Source organism: Drosophila pseudoobscura, chromosome 2 (genome assembly GCF_009870125.1).
Source record: "Drosophila pseudoobscura strain MV-25-SWS-2005 chromosome 2, UCI_Dpse_MV25, whole genome shotgun sequence".
NCBI classification, from domain to species: Eukaryota; Metazoa; Arthropoda; class Insecta; order Diptera; family Drosophilidae; genus Drosophila; species Drosophila pseudoobscura.
Window position 1 is genome coordinate 22,761,832 of NC_046679.1, and position 16,617 is coordinate 22,778,448.

Consider the following 16,617-nt stretch of genomic DNA (forward strand, 5'->3'; position numbering starts at 1 on the left):
TATCGTAGACAATTTTGATAGTTTCTTGAAGAATTTTGTTTATCATATTGATTAAAAGTCTCAGGTCTTGTATTTGCTCTTCAAGATACAAACCACTTTGTAGTGGTAAAAATACAATCCTGATCTCTATATCGATTGTCCTCCGAACGCCCTCCTATTGGTGATTTCCAGGAAGTGAGCTTTGGTCGCACGTCGATTAGTTTTTCCATTGGCACTGCGCTTCAGATCATCTACAATGATGACTCCAGCATTTAATTGTTTATACTGGGCATCAATATGTTCCTTTACAAAGTCCAAAACGTCCTGGGCGACCAGATTGGTTCCGTGCCGCTTCACCACAGAAGCTGCGGCCTCATCCCCATTGACTGCATCCCAAACCCCGAAGACACAGACCTCGGCTACATTCTGCATCTGGGAGATGACTGTCTCTATCTCGTTGGGATAATACATGATGTTGTGGTACTTTAGCATGTCCTTTTGCCGAGCAATTATGTATAGGAAGCCATCTTCGTCCATATAGCCCAGATCTCCAGTATGCAGCCACTTCTCTGAGTCCCGAATTATGAGAGTCTCTTCTGGGTTCCCGTAATAACCCGACCAATTCTGACCATTGAGAAAGCAGACTTGACCCGTTTCGTTTGGTCCCAGGGCCTCGCCCTGTTCATCGATTATCTTTAGACTGATTCCTTTTATCGGGCGACCCACGGAGTTGGGTTTTTCGTCAAAGTGAAGATTAGTACAGCCCACGCTGTTCAGCTCTGTTACAGCGTATGCGAAGTGCAGGCAGTCGTGGCTAAGACGACTACGTATTCGATTCTGAACCTTCAAGGAGCAGTTGGATCCACCATAAATGTAGAACCGAATGCTTGATAGATCAGATGTTTCGAATTCCGGACAGTTGGCCAGCATGGCCATGTGTGAAGGACATTGAAAGATGAATGTTATCTTGTATTCTTTGATCATACGACACAGGAGAGCAGGATCGAAGACATTGTCGGCAATAATGCTGGTTGTGCTGAATACCCCGGCGCTAATGATGATTATAAGACCCGATATCCAATCTAGGGTGCTGTGTGTATATTGCACATCATTGGAGGTTAGACGACTGTGATGCAATGCAATGTATAACAGATGAGTTGGAATAGTACTAGTTCAATTGAAATCTGCATATGCTTGTTCTTGTCTACTTACAAAAAGGTCAAAAGAACCTGTTGACTGTTTGTAATCGTGACTGCCTTTGGAACGCCCGTGGTCCCCGAGGAGCAGAGAATGGCCAAGGTCTGATCGGGGCCCTGCTCCAGACATGCTGGCCGGAAGTTATCCTCAATGGGTGTGGTCAGGATATCCTGAATCCGCAGGGACCCCGAAGGGTGGTTTCGCATGGTTATGATTGAGATGTCCAGCTTGATGTGCTCGGTGGCTGCCAGAACTCTCTCGTACTCATCCCCGTCGCAGAATATCAGACGGGGTCTGGTAATGCTAAGCAGCTTCTCAATGGTGTCCTGCTCGTAGGAGATGTTCAGGGAGTGGAAGGGCATTCCATTGAAAAAGCAGGCGTAGGCCACAGCCACCAGGTGCGTCGTGTTCCTGGCTATAAGGCCCACAATATCACATTGCTTTAGGCCAAGTCCTCGCATATAGGTGGCCACACGCATCGCATTGAAACGCACCTCCTCCCGAGTCATCACCGTCTTCTCAGTGGCTGAGATCTGGAAGGTTAGTTTAGTTAATAGTGGGATTCTATTCCTAGTAACAGCATACCTGTGCAATGAGCTTTGGATGCCTTTCCATCTCTCGGAAGATGATCTCCCCAATGGAAAGGTGCGGAGCGAAATAGTTCGCTCTTTCGCCCCCACTCCACACCTTGAGCGTATCATCGTAGGTGATTTCCGGGCCGTACGGCATGCTGCGATCCATCAGTTATTGGTATAGTTCCAAAACTGCTTCCGTATCGTGCCTGAGGTTCCTTTTATAGAATAAACGAACAGACAGCCGAACTGACGATCGTTGTGGGGGGCGTGTTTTAACCGGTACGTTTTTGCAAACCTTCAAACGTGGAATTCAAATGGAATTCAAAATGTATAACATTCTCCCACGTTGAGGGCACACGTGTAGGGCAGGGCAATAATGTTTTATGTCCCAGGATATAGTAATGTTTGCAACCACTATTCAATTTATTACGTGATATATCTGAAAACCTATCGTTTGTCTGTCCCAAAGTTTTCTTCTCGTTTCTATAAGAGGGGACCGGCAGCCACAAATCGCCAACAGTTAATAAAAAGTACAAAAACTGGTAGTTAGCAGAATGCCGCATAAACCAGAATCCAAATACGATCCAAAGCTCAAGGTCTGGAGTGGTGGAGAAAGATCTAATTATTTCGCACCGCACCTTTCCATTGGGGAGATCATCTTCCGAGAATTGGAAAGGCATCCGAAGCTCATTGCACAGGTATGCTGTTACGACGAATCGAATCCCACTATTAACTAAACTAACCTTCCAGATCTCAGCCACTGAGAAGACGGTGCTGACTCGGGAGGAGGTGCGTTTCAATGCGATGCGTGTGGCCACCCATATGCGAGGACTTGGCCTAAAGCAATGTGATATTGTGGGCATCATAGCCAGGAACACCACGCACCTGGTGGCCGTGGCCTACGCCTGCTTTTTCAATGGAATGCCGTTCCACTCCCTGAACATTTCCTACGAGCAGGACACCATTGAGAAGCTGCTTAGCATTACCAGACCCTCTCTGATCTTCTGCGATGGGGATGAGTACGAGAGAGTTCTGGCAGCCACCGAGCACATTAAGCTGGACACCACAATCATAACCATGCGAAACCACCCTTCGGGCTCCCTGCGGATTCAGGATATCCTGATCACACCCATTGAGGATAACTTCCGGCCAGCACGTCTGGAGCAGGGCCCCGACCAGACCTTGGCCATTCTCTGCTCCTCGGGGACCACGGGCGTTCCAAAGGCAGTCACTTTCACTAACAGCCAACAGATTCTATGGAGCTGCACGTGAGTTTAATTTGTTTAGTAATCCATTCTTACTGATATCAGTATATTTCTCTTCTTCTCTGATTAGTCCCATGACAACCGATGTGGTTCAGTACTCGCACAGCACCCTGGACTGGTTCTCTGGACTCTCCGTTTGCATTAACGCTGGAGTGTTCAGCACCACAAGCATTATTGCCGATAACAAGTACGATCCTGCCTTCCTGTGTCGTATCATCGAGGAGTACAAAATAACATTCCTGGTTCAGAGCCCTTCCCAAATGGCCATGCTGGTGAGCTGTCCAGAGTTCGACGCGTCTGATCTGTCGAGCATCCGGCATTACGTTTACGGAGGCACTGCCTGCTCCGTGGAGATGCAGCATCGAATGCGCAGGCGTCTTAAGCAGGCGGACTGTCTGGTCTTTAGCTATAACTTAACGGAGATGAACAGCTTGGGTTGCTTGAACCTTCACTTTGACGAAAAACCCAACTCCGTGGGCCGCCCGGTGAAAGGAATCAGAGTCAAGATAATCAATGAAAAGGGCGAGGCCCTGGGTCCCAGTGCAGTCGGTGAAGTCTGTTTTTATAGTGGTCAGCATTGGTCGGGCTATTACGGGAATCCAGAGGAGACGCGCATAATGGTCGACTCTCAGAGCTGGCTACACACCGGTGATATGGGCTACATGGACCCAGACGGCTTTCTATACCTCGTGGACCGCAAAAAGGATATGCTCAAGTATCAGGGCATCATGTATTATCCAAGCGAAATAGAGAGAGTGATCTCTCAGATCCCTGACGTAGTCGAGGTCTGTGTCTTCGGTGTGTGGGATGAAGTGAATGGCGACGAGGCCGCTGCCTCTGTGGTAAAGAAGCCTGGCACCCAACTCTCAGCTCAAGATGTTGTGAAGTTTGTCAAGGAACGTATTGGGGCCAAGTACAAGCAGCTGAACGCAGGAGCCATCATTGTGGAGGATCTGGTACGAAGTCCGAACGGAAAAACCCACCGAGTCGCCACAAAAGCGCACTTTCTAGAGGTCACAAACAGAAACAGGACTCAGGACTCTTGGTTCAAATGAATTACAACGGATGATAATGGAAAATTCATGCATCCATGGAAATAACAGAAATACACAAAGAGTTCCCTATATTCCCTATAACCTGATCCCAAGGTTATATTAGCATTTAATGTTATTTGTTTGGTGCCATCGTTTGGGCTGGTCTGTTGGCCTGACCCCTGCATTTAAGACGGCTGAAAGCAATCAACCCTGATGAAACCCCCCGAGCTGTCAGTCGGTCGAAGAGACCTTCACTTTAAATCGCCTGCCTTTGTGTTGGGTGTCGTCATAAAAATAGAAATCTCGCTTCATTTCATTGCCTTTGTTATAGCGCCTCGTTGTTGTTACTCCTCCAATTTACCCGGTCGACAGCCGTCCTGTCGTATAGTCCATAATCCGTCGTCGGCCGAGCGGGCTCCGGGCGGAGTTATATGATATCCCCGTACGAGGATGCACAGCGAGTATTTTTCACCTAAGCTGTGGCCGTTTGTCTGTCTCACTGTCTCTATCTCTATCTCTGTCTCACAAAGAACCCTCTGCTGTGGCTGGTCTGTGACCTGTTAGCCGGATTAGGCCTGACACGGGGAGATCGGGGACGAGGACAAGAACGAACCCACATGAGCATTTCAGATGCTCGAAAATCAGTCATAATATTTCAAATTTCATAAATTGATGCGTATCACATTAGACGCGAATGGGATGGGTATGGGATGGGAATGACGGCAGCAGGAGCCGCAGACTAACGGCCCTGCTTTCCCCGTGGGTGAGCAACCCTCGGGAACTGACTTTGATAAACGCGTTTTCGGCGGGGGAGCGATGTCACGCCCACATTTCAACGCGTCGCGCGAAATTTGCTGTGAAATAAAAAAAAAACGAAGAAAAAACCTTAAGAAGAAGAAAGGAAAATATATAAAACTTTATATACCTACTTACATACATATACATATACTCGTACATATATTTTTTACGGGTATATGGGTTTGTGTGCATGTATATTTCCTTTGATTTTGCTGCACGATTGATTTTCTCGCACCAAGACATCGCCCCCCGGAGCACATCGGAGGAGAGTCCTGTTCATTCGCACCTGCTGCTACTCCTGACTCGTCTGAAATTGTTCCCTAGACGAAGGACCATGGCTCTCGGCTCTTGGCTCTCGGCTTTGCTCTTGTCTATCCCTGGAAGAAGGGGAACGCGAGAGTCCTGCCACTGCCCCTGCCTATGCCCCCCGTCCATCGGTCGCCTTATTTTATTTCCTTTCTGCTCAGCCATAAAACAATAAAGGAGATTTTTGTATTTGTATTCCAACTTTGAGTCGCTCGCTGGAGAAATGCTTTTCTAATTAAATTTTATGACTTGCCTGATGAAGTTTTCCTTTCTTTTGCCTCGTTCTTTCATGACTGGAATTGAACTATTGATTGGTCACGAATGGAGGGCATAGGCGTTCTCTTCTTCGAGGGATGATCCCTCAGCGGAGTTGCTGAAGTTGCTGAAGAATGAGGCATAATGACGCCTGAATTTCAAATAATACTTCATCAAATGGTATTATACTTCTGGCTAGAGGTTTGGCCAATGCCCAGAAGCCATTAAATGTATGTGTGTACAATGGTTTGGAAGTAACGATTCTCCGAAGCCCTTTTATCTTTCAGAAACCAAGACAATTTGGGGTTCAGGATGTTTTTATACCCGATACTCAAAATGAGTATTGGGGTATATTAGATTTGTGGTAAAAGTGGATGTGTGTAACGTCCAGAAGGAATCGTTTCCGACCCCATAAAGTATATATATTCTTGATCAGCATCAATAGCCGAGTCGATTGAGCCATGTCTGTCTGTCCGTCCGTCCGTCTGTCCGTCTGTCCGTCCGTCCGTCTGTCCGTCCGTCCGTCCTCTTCAGCGCCTAATGCTCAAAGACTATAAGAGCTAGAGCAACGATGTTTTGGATCCAGACATCTGTGATATGTCACTGCTACAAAAATATTTCAAAACTTCGCCCCGCCCACTTCCGCCCCCACAAAGGACGAAAATCTGTGGCATCCACATTTTTAAAGATACGATAAAACCAAAAACGCAGAATCGTAGAGAATGACCATATCTTTTAGACTGCAGAATCTGAATTGGATCGTATTATTATTATAGCCAGCATCAAGAAAACAATTTCATTTTTTCTCGCCCTGTCTCTCTCTAACACACACGTAGCATAGGCGGCTTTGCTTAGAGTAAAACATTAGCGCCTAGATCTCAGAGACTATAAAAGCTAGAGCAACCAAATTTGGTATCCACACTCCTAATATATCAGACCGAGACGAGTTTGTTTCAAAATTTCGCCACACCCTCTTCCGCCCCCGCAAAGGATTCAAATCTGGGGATATTCACAAATCTCAGAGAGTATTAAGGCTAGAGTAACCAAATTTAGTGTCCGTAACAGGATTAGATCTCACTATAAAACGTATATCTCAAAATTTCGCCCCACCCCCTTCCGCCCCCACAAAGGACGAAAATCTGTTGCATCCACAATATTGCACATTCGAGAAAACTAAAAACGCAGAATCATAAATAATGACCATATCTATCAGGTTGCTGAATCTGGATCAGATCGGATCATTTTTATAGCCAAAGGAAACAAATCAATTTGCAGTGGCTACGCAGCGCCCGACGTCACGCACAGACTGATTTTCTGTCTCTCTCGCACGCACAATTATAATAACAATTATTAAAAAAAATCAAAAATAACAATTATAATAACAATTATTCAATAAAAATCAAGAATAACAATTATAATAACAATTATAATAACAATTATTCAAAAAAATCAAGAATAACAGTTATAATAACAATTATTCAATAAAAATCAAGAATAACAATTATAATAACAATTATAATAACGATTATTCAATAAAAATCAAGAATAACAATTATAATAACGATTATTCAATAAAAATCAAGAATAACAATTATAATAACGATTATTCAATAAAAATCAAGAATAACAATTATAATAACGATTATTCAGTAAAAATCAAGAATAACAGTTATAATAACAATTATTAAATAAAAATCAAGAATAACAGTTATAATAACAATTATTCAATAAAAATCAATAATAACAATTATTCAAAAAAAATCAAGAATAACAATTATAATAACAATTATTCAAAAAAATCAAGAATAACAGTTATAATAACAATTATTCAATAAAAATCAAGAATAACAATTATAATAACAATTATTCAAAAAAATCAAGAATAACAGTTATAATAACAATTATTAAATAAAAATCAAAAATAACAATTATAATAACAATTATTCAAAAAAATCAAGAATAACAGTTATAATAACAATTATTCAATAAAAATCAAGAATAACAGTTATAATAACAATTATTCAAAAAAAATCAAAAATAATAATTATTCAATAAAAATCAAGATACTTAAAATGAGTGTAGGCGTACATACATATATTATATTTGTGGTGAAAATGGAGGTGTGTAACGTCCAGAGGGATAAAGTATATATATTCTTGATCAGCATCAATAGCCGAGTCGATTGAACCCCGTCTGTCTGTCCGTCCCTATAAGCGCCTAGGGCTCAAAGATTATAAGAGCTAGAGCAACGACATTTTGTATCCAGACTTCTGTAATATGTCACTATTACACATACATTTCAAAATTTCGCCCCACAGGAGGCGGAGGGACTTTGTCTTTGTCGTGCCGTTTAATATTAGCGGCGTCTGCCGGAGAAGAGCCATACTGACTAAGTATCGGGTATAAATGTAGAGTTGCGGTGTCCGCAGCAACTCACAACGTTCCCCCTCGTTATTTATGTAGTACCATATCTTTGAAATTGTGTAACATTCGAATTAAAGATGACGTTCTTCTAAGATGAATCAAGCTCCATTGCAGAGAATCAGGCTCCAAGCAGAGTATTTTCCATACAATTACTTAGAGAGCATATCAAATACTTCAACTTTCCTTCAGATGGCATTCTAGTTGCCATTTCCATTTCCACGTGTAATAACCCATCGTGGCGGTAACCTTGCTCCAAGTGTTACCATCAAATGGGTAATCCAAGTGGACCTCAAGCGAAAATTCAGTGGTTTCTCTGCCACATTTCCCATATCTCAACACCCCACCCCACCCCACCGCACCGCACCGCAGCGCACCGCACCCCACTCCCATGTAGATTGGCAGCCAGGCAAATTTCAGCGATTTTCAAGCATTTCACTTCCACGCTGAAAATTGACACCTAATGCCCACGCAAGGGGAAAACGCTCGCAGCAAAGTGGGGGATACCCGTCCCTCTGGTGGCGTCTCCTTCTCTGGCTATTCACTGGCTTGCCACTGGTCCTCCAATGGCTTTCCTCTGGCCCTGCTCTGGTCGTTCGCTAGTCTTCCTCTGGTACTCCTCTAGTCCATACAGTCCTCCAGCTATCCCCTGGTTTTGTTGGCTTCAGCGAATGCGCAAGCAATTGACGTAAATAAGAAGCAGCCTGGCAACGTCAGCGCCACGATGACGACGCCTGTAACCGGAGATGGTCTGGGAATACAGGGAGTGCAGGGAGTACAGGGAGCACAGGGAGTGTGCCTTATTTACGTATATACATATGCCTTGGCCACAGCTTGAGCTTTGAAATTGGAAAAAGTTATGCAAATCTGCTGACGACAGGACAGGAAACGAGCGAGCAATCTGAAGCACAAGAAGTGAATTAGTTTTTATATATTTTTTGTGTGCAATTTATGTGTGGGCAGGACCCTGACGAGGACGAGGGCGAGCACGAGGACATGGAACTTTTCCCCTGTCTAACTGTCGATTTCTGTGTGCGCAATTATAATAATTGCAATAATAACAACAGAAGCAGCAGCAGCAGAAGCGACAGGAGGAGGATCTGTCCAAGCCACTCTGGTGGCATGCAACGTGACAGGAACCGTACCAGCAGTGTACCCGGGCTGTACTAGGGTCTTCCTAGTTTCCTGCCCCAGCATCCGTGTGCGTAAATCGCTTCGTTGTTTACCCAGAGCATTAAAGGCTTTGCTGCCGCACAGAGCACCGCTCAAGGCATGGCTTGGGCAAGAGACTGGGAAGGGGAAGCGGCGCATAACGTGCCTAAATAAATAGCCAGGACGTGGTGGCAGGACCAAAGAATATAACCGGCTGACTCAGGCACTAAGGCTTTAAATCGTCATCTCCCAGTGTCCTATGGTCCGTTGCACGTTGCCCGTTTTCCGTTTCCCGTTGTCCTAATTACAACTGGCAACGCTTCGCTGGCCCTGACAGGCATTTGCCACCCCAAAAATAGGGGGAATCCCAGGCCCACTCGCAGTCACAATCCCCTGCCCATCTTAACGTGCTTAATGCCAATTAAGCGATTGCCAAACACCCTGCCCTGCCCTGCCCTGCCCTGCCCCGCCCCGCCCCGCCCTGAACCGTTCTACGAGTGTCACCCTCTTCAGTGAGGCTTTCGAAGGACCCCCTGGGCCCTGGTGATATTTACATTCCGCTTTTGATATTTCGCATTTCATTGATTTTATTTTTAATAATTTTGATGCCTCGGATTACTGTTCTGTTGATTTATGCTGCGAAACAGGGAATTCCACTTCTCCAAATCCTTGTCTCACTGGAATCAGAGTCTGTCTCTCCGAGAGGATGTCTCGCATTTCCATTGGTAATATAAATAGTTCATGTTAATTAGATTTCAGTTGGTTTTGTTGGCCAGCAGGGAAGGTCAGCGACATTTTGTTTGGAATATTATGGCAATTTTGTTGCCCTGGCGATTTATAATTAATTCCATTCCCTTTTGAAGTGCGGCCAGATCTCTCGTTTTCAGTTGGCTGAGCTGGAAAACAGGCTCGGGAATCTCATTTATTTTGGATGGACCACGAAAAAAAATTAATTGAAATTCGATGATTTACGCAAGCATCGGATAACTTTTCTTTCAAAATAATTATCGGAGTTTCCTAAATTACAATCTTCTATACTCGGACACAGATGTTGTTAAGTGAAGACCAATGGCAACTGTTTCTATTCATTTCCATTCATCCCCCGTAACACTGAGTAAATCAAAACAAAACCAGATCAAAGGGTACAAATCTGCTTTAAAACCTATTCCCAGAATTTATACATTTATTTTATCGAATAATTCTGTATTAATATCAGCCCACGAATGATGCTCCAGCTGTTTGTGTGGAGCCCACAATTTCCCGATCAATCATGGCGAACAATCAGCAAGTTTCTTAGGAACTCTTTCTTTCATTGCCACACCCTCCAGTGTTGCGCAGCGGAGGAATAGTGGCAATTCACTTGGCAATCTTAACGTTCTGTTAATTGATTTCTCGCAGAATTAATTGTAGTCTTGGAGTCCCTGCTACTTAATTCCCATACTTTGTCGCTCTCCTGCATACATATACATAGTACATACATATGTAGGTATATCCCTGTCAGGTATCTGGTTCTCAGCTGCAGCCACTGACTGATGATTGGACTTCTTGGCCATCTGCAGCTCGGTTCACGTTCCACAGTGGCCACAGTGGCAGAAGCATATGCTGGAAACCCGAGACAAAAGAGCAGCGACAGCAGCAGCACATAAAAAATAAGAAATATCGAAAATAAAAAATTGCGCACAGCAAAAAAAGAGCCATGCCGCCAGCCAAAGATCAAATGGCGCAAATCTCGCAGATACAAAGATACTTTTCGACTGCGGTTTTGCGGATTGCGGATTGGGCTGGGCCTGGACCGGGCTGAAGCGAAGCGAACCTCGAAACCGCAAAGGGGGGTCGGGCGGGGCTTGAGCGTCAGAGCCAGAGCCAGAGCCAGAGTCAGAGGCATCCAAGTTCAAATTTTTAACCGCACCGCACTCTATGGCAACGGTATACGGGAACATAATTTGAACTTAAAAGCTGTTCGGCAACTGGCTAAAAGAGGGGGGAAACTGGGAACTGGGACCGGGGAACGGGGGACTGGCCTTTTGTATCTGCAATTTCTTTGGCGCAAAAGACGTAAAGAATAATAATAGTATGAAATTATAAATGGTTCGGTCTGGGTCGGGGTTTCTGATCCCCAAGTCGCACAAATTGTCCCTGTTTCATCTCGCTCTCTACGAGTACGAGTATATATCTATCTGTTCTGTATATTTGCTTTATGATAATGCCTTTTCCAGCTACACGCTTCGTATTTTTAGTTATTGTACGTCAGTTCTGTTCTGTTCTGTTCTGTTCTGTTCTGTTCTGTTGAGAGTCTGTTTTTGCTTCCCCACTTCCCCTGTCGATGATTATTATGTATGCTTAAATTCTATGCACGTACCGGCACTGAAGCTTATCTGTATCGAATATGATTAAGTGCGCTGCGCTGCCTCTCGACGGTCTCAAGTCCCAGGTCCAGGTCTAGGCAGGGCAGGCTAGGGGAACGAACCGGACCGAAACCAGGCCCAGTCACTGTCCCAGACCCAGGGCCAGGAGACAGAGACACAGAGACCTGAACGTGCCACATTGAAAAGGGCACACAAAAGAGGCAGGAGACGGGGACGGAGACGGAGACAAGCGCTTAAGTAAACAAAAAACAACAATTGCAGGCAGCAGCCTCCATCCAGGGTTCTGGCTCAGCCAAATCCTCGCCAGTCATCTCCCCAGGTCCATTTTGGCATTTGCATTTTCTGGATAATTCATTAAATGCAGAACTTGTGCCTTCTTTTTTACCTATTAAATTGTATAACATAAAGCGGAATTTGCATTTCTTTGTACTACTCCTACATTGCAATAAATGGAAGCGACGTTTCCGAGTATCGTAGATATTTCTGTGAAATTTCAACAATTACTTTCATTCATGGCTATGTGGAAGGCCTGCCACTGCCACTCACAATCACCTACTTTGCATTTGAATATTCAAATTGAATCGATTTTCATCTTTTGAAAGCGCCTGAGAAAATTTTAAATGGAATTATAGCGAATGGAAATTATGCATACAAAAATTATTTTAATTTATGGTTTGGGAATAAGTGTTTATATGGATATTGAGGGGAGGTTCCAGTGCCCAGGTTTTTCTGAGATGACAAGTATTTTTGGTTAAGAGTGGCATTTCAATAACAACAAAAAAACCCTTCGAATGAAGCATATTTGGGTCATACAACAGGCAGCGAAAATCAAGTAAATTCATAAAGTAAATATCTTTAGAACGCAGTCTTCCTATGATAGTCTTATGATAGGCCTTGGCCTAATCCCTCTGTGCAGTTATAGTCAGATTAGTTATCTTTGAAGCCGATTGATCACTGTAAAAATTGTGGCAGATGTTACTGAAATAATATTTGGAAACACTTTGTTCAGGAATCATAACGTCGAAGGGCATCGCACACCCTTATTTAAATTACAATTAAAAAATAATTTACTTTGATTTAGATGTAAATGTATTCAAAAGTCTCTTAACTACGATCCTGATTCAATTTAAATTGAAATTAAACCACTTTAATATATAAGCATATTATATTAAATTGGTAGAAAATGTATTTAATTGAACTATGAAATATATTTATTTTAATTATGAAATATGGTTAAATAAATTATTTGTATATTAATGTCAAAATGTAATTGAAAAAATATTGAAATTTTAATATTTCCACTCTTGGAAATATTTAAATCTAAGTGAAAATATTACAAACTCATGGCATATTTCTCTGGTTGTAAGGACAACAAAAACAATATAATTTAACCACCAAATACAACATGAGACATATATAAATCATAGCCGTTATTGTATATCTTGAAACAGAATATTTTGTTACAAGAAAACCCACTATATATTTTAATTTCTTTGAATTGAAATCTTCATTAATTACCGCAATCATTTGAGTAAGTCAAAAATTAGCATTTCAATAATTACTTGGCAGCGCTTTACGACAATTTGTAAATGCAAATCGGGAGGAGTACTTGGAGTACTTATGAATGTGTGTATGTGTGTGTAAATAATCAAACAAATTAGTATGCAGGTGTCGCAGTTGTGGGCCATAAATCTGATTGGCCAAGTCGGGGAGATAAATATGAACGAAACATGTTTGTTAATCCCTCCATTTGAATGGCGCAATATTCGATTTAATTATATTAATGTGATCTCTGAATTTATGTGATCCGGTGTGCTGCATTCACTTGCAAGTGAAATGTATTCCATGTTTGTTCTTGAACTGGTTTACGAGTGTACACTGTACAGCCATGTGAAGTAATCTCGGAGCTGATATCAGAATGGGACTGGCAGTCGGGCCTGGGGTCTGGGGGTCTGAGGTCTGGGATTCGTTCTCTGATCTTAAGTAGTCTCGAAATCATTCTCAGCATGTGCAAATACTCTTTCAGTCGTCTTTGGAGAGCCTTCCCATGATTTATTTGATTTATAGCAATTGCTTTTTATATTACTTGTTGTTCGGCAATTTCCATTCTGCTTCTGCTGCTGCTTCCAAATCCGATATTCCTGAGGCACTTGAGGCCGAGAAGGAGATGGCTCTTGAAAAGCTGGCGGAGAGAAGGCCGCATTAAAATTCAACTCGTTCAAGTCGTGAAATGCTTAATACTTGAGATACTTTTGTGTTTTAATATTTGCATTAACATTTTGAGGGACGACGACAGCGACGACGACGACGACGCCCCGTCTTTGACTTTCCGCAAGCAATTTTCTAAAGGGTTTCCCCGCGCTTCCATTAAGGGTGGTTCGGATGCTATACTCGTACACACAATATTGTATATACTCGTACTTACATACATTAAATTGCTTTCGTATGGCGCATTAATGATGCCAGGGGACTGTCAACCTGTCATTAAGCAGAACCAGATACCCAGATACTGATATGTATGTATGTGCCTCAGACAAAGATACATCCCATCCATCCCAACTGTGAAAGGTGCAAACATCCTGTGATGCCTGGGCTTGAGGGGCATGAATCTCACTTGAATGCAAAAAATTGCAAATAAACGGGAAGGCTGTAGAGAGCTGTAGAGAGCTGCAGAGAATCCTAAGAAATTCACACGATTCCCCGAGTCCTTTTCGGCCAACAAACAACAATGGAAGGGGCAGCGGCAACGGCAGAACGGTAAATGTCGGGCCAGATAAAAACCTCCGAGCCACTCCGAAGCGGCTGCTGTGCAAACAATTAAAGTGAGGAGAGCACACTGCAGGGAAACTGCAGGGGGAAAGGGCAGAGGCGTGTGCAAGGTGCACTCCTCGTCGTCATCGTCGACGTCGCCGCCAGGGCACTTCCGCACACCCAAGAGATTGCACACAGCAAACGACAGATGCAGATAGAAACACAGCAGCAACACCATCAGTACCAGCGCGCTGGTAGAGATACAGCTACAGAAATGGCAATGGCAACAGCGTAAAGATACAGATACGGATGCTACAGATACAGATACAGATACAGATACAGATACGAATACGGTTGCTCAAGTGCCGAAAATAAAACGCAGACCGAGATTGCTCCCTTTGATGTGTGAGTGTCTGCAGTGCAATATTATTATGATTGATGGGCGAGAAAAAGAAGAAACAGAACCCGACCCCGACCCCGACCCCGACTCCGAACCCAACCAAAAACAGGCACCCCTGCAGATCCGATGGAATGGGAATGGTATCACATGTTGAACAGAACCAGAACCAGAACCCAAAGGAATACTATAAATTATGTTTACTTGTTCGCCGCTAAAATGAGGCCCCTAAATTGGTGTGGAAATATGGAAAGATTGCGATTGTAAAACTTTATGGATGGTATCAGATATGTTCCAGGCCCTAAAGTAAGTATGGATCGGATATTTTATAGATAAGCATTCCCCTCGAAAAAGAGCTTCAGAAAGTATTGTAGAATCAAAAAAGGATTGCGATCGGAACAGGCATATTCCGGCTCTTTGTTCATTGGCTCTCTGCTTTTCTACGTATTTCTCGTTGGGTTTTATTTGTTTTTTTGTTCGGGCCGTCATGCGTATAGAATTTCATTTGATTGAGCGCTTAATCAAGCAAACATTAATGTGCACTTATTAATAATAAGTGTTCGCTGGGGCCCAATTTTCGTTTATCTGCTCAGTCGTGGCTGAGTGACGCCCGTGCTGTGCTCTGTGTTCTGTGCTCTGTGTTCTGTGTGCTGGTCACGATGATGACTGAGCGAAGAACCTCGCAGGACTGCTTTCGATTGTGGGGAAATGGGGTATGGGGCAGCAACAAAAGCGGTGGCCAGATACAGATACCAGAACTCGTGGGTGTGTGAGCGCATAGAAACGCCTTTGAATGCTATCTGTGGCTCTTTTATGCGGGGAAACAACAATATTCCGGGGACCGTAATCAATCAGAGAGTGAGACCCCGAAACCCTTCTTAATGAGTTTACAGAATTTAATCTTTTGAAAATAAACTCTGAAATCAATATTCTGCCCGCTCTTTCAAGTTTTGATAACTTCTGATGAGATATCAGGCTATTATTTTCGAGCCAAATTATCCCTTCTTTAGGGCTGTGTGGCGACTACAATTAGAATATTTAATAATGAATAATTTTATAGACATTTATTCTGAATAATTTAGAGAAGTTTACCTAACCATGACCATCAGTATTTCATCATGCTCCCCTCAAAATCAAACAAAACATTGTTAGCTTTTCCGTATTTCATATGAAAAAACACTCATATTGATCTAAGAACCTCCACTGACCCCCTTTCGAGTGCTTTATCCTCTCGTGGCCATTCATTCATCCCACAGTGGGGACCACCCATTGATATTGATAGAGAATCTTGAACAAGTTTAGGCTTACACGCCGCCGAGGATTATCCGTGTCGAAAGCTGAGTTATGTCATGCCCGACGAGAGCCAACAATGGTCGGACCTCTCCTATGCCTATCCCTGAAAAGAAAAGAATATATGTATATGATTCTTTCCTCTTTTTTGTTCTAAAAGAAAAAAAAAAGCCTCCATTGTGTGGCCTCGAGTTGATTGTTTCCCATTGTTTTTGTTGTAGTGGCAGCTTTTTTATTGTTAGTATTATTTTGCGTATTATTAAAGCGCATGCAGTCTTTATCAATATATAGGAGTATACACATATTGTATGTATAGGTGGCTGTATCTGATTGTCTGCCTAAAAAACCAGCCGGCGGATGCTCAGTCGAGGAGGGGACTGTGGCTGTGACTGGGACTCAACCCGACTTTAAGCTTCTTTCTGTCTGAATGAATTGAGCGGGCCTTTTGCATTGCTGAACTGCTTTTCATTTTGTACGGGCCTCCTCCCCAGAAGTCTTCCTTCCCCCAGACATTGCGCTCATAGAATTTGTATGAAATTTAAATACCTATTCAGCATTCAAAATGCGAAGCGACAGCGCAAAGACCTAAATACTTAAGTAGTTTCCGAGGGGCTGACAGAGACACGGCACCAGCAAACAGATACGAGCGCACACAGATACAGCAGATACAGCAGATACAGCGACATGGCGGCGCTTTCATATGCAGACACACGTTTTGTTAGTTACAGATACAAAATAGAGGAGAAGGCCGGGCCGTAGATACAGATACGTATAGGGGCGGAGCAGAGGCAGAGGCAGAGGCAGAGGCAGACAAAGCAAGCTGGATTATGC

At 43.3% G+C, this 16,617-nt stretch overlaps 2 protein-coding genes across 2 annotated transcripts; one reads left to right on the forward strand and one right to left on the reverse strand.

Moving 5' to 3' along the window:
• Window positions 1-89: 89 nt before the first annotated feature.
• LOC6897632 (luciferin 4-monooxygenase-like) lies at window positions 90-1,945 on the reverse strand. Its single transcript, XM_002137739.3, has 3 exons — window positions 1,762-1,945; window positions 1,192-1,709; window positions 90-1,105 (listed from the first exon to the last, which is right to left on the reverse strand). The coding sequence occupies exons 1-3, from the start codon at window positions 1,915-1,917 to the stop codon at window positions 127-129; spliced, it is 1,653 nt and encodes a 550-aa protein (XP_002137775.2). The 5' UTR covers window positions 1,918-1,945; the 3' UTR covers window positions 90-126.
• A 313-nt stretch (window positions 1,946-2,258) lies between these two features.
• LOC6897633 (4-coumarate--CoA ligase 1-like) lies at window positions 2,259-4,140 on the forward strand. Its single transcript, XM_002137740.3, has 3 exons — window positions 2,259-2,449; window positions 2,502-3,019; window positions 3,087-4,140. The coding sequence occupies exons 1-3, from the start codon at window positions 2,306-2,308 to the stop codon at window positions 4,069-4,071; spliced, it is 1,647 nt and encodes a 548-aa protein (XP_002137776.2). The 5' UTR covers window positions 2,259-2,305; the 3' UTR covers window positions 4,072-4,140.
• The last annotated feature ends 12,477 nt before the right edge of the window (window positions 4,141-16,617 follow it).

What these genes read in the sequence shown, in the direction of transcription:
- LOC6897632 (XM_002137739.3), bottom strand. Translation starts at nt 1,917, where the DNA reads ATGGATCGCAGCATGCCGTACGGCCCGGAAATCACCTACGATGATACG. An exon ending in ATCCAAAGCTCATTGCACAG is followed by an intron (nt 1,710 to 1,761) that starts GTATGCTGTTAC and finishes CTAACCTTCCAG; the next exon opens with ATCTCAGCCACTGAGAAGAC. An exon ending in CAGGTTCTTTTGACCTTTTT is followed by an intron (nt 1,106 to 1,191) that starts GTAAGTAGACAA and finishes ATTGCATCACAG; the next exon opens with TCGTCTAACCTCCAATGATG.
- LOC6897633 (XM_002137740.3), top strand. Translation starts at nt 2,306, where the DNA reads ATGCCGCATAAACCAGAATCCAAATACGATCCAAAGCTCAAGGTCTGG. An exon ending in ATCCGAAGCTCATTGCACAG is followed by an intron (nt 2,450 to 2,501) that starts GTATGCTGTTAC and finishes CTAACCTTCCAG; the next exon opens with ATCTCAGCCACTGAGAAGAC. An exon ending in CAGATTCTATGGAGCTGCAC is followed by an intron (nt 3,020 to 3,086) that starts GTGAGTTTAATT and finishes TTCTCTGATTAG; the next exon opens with TCCCATGACAACCGATGTGG.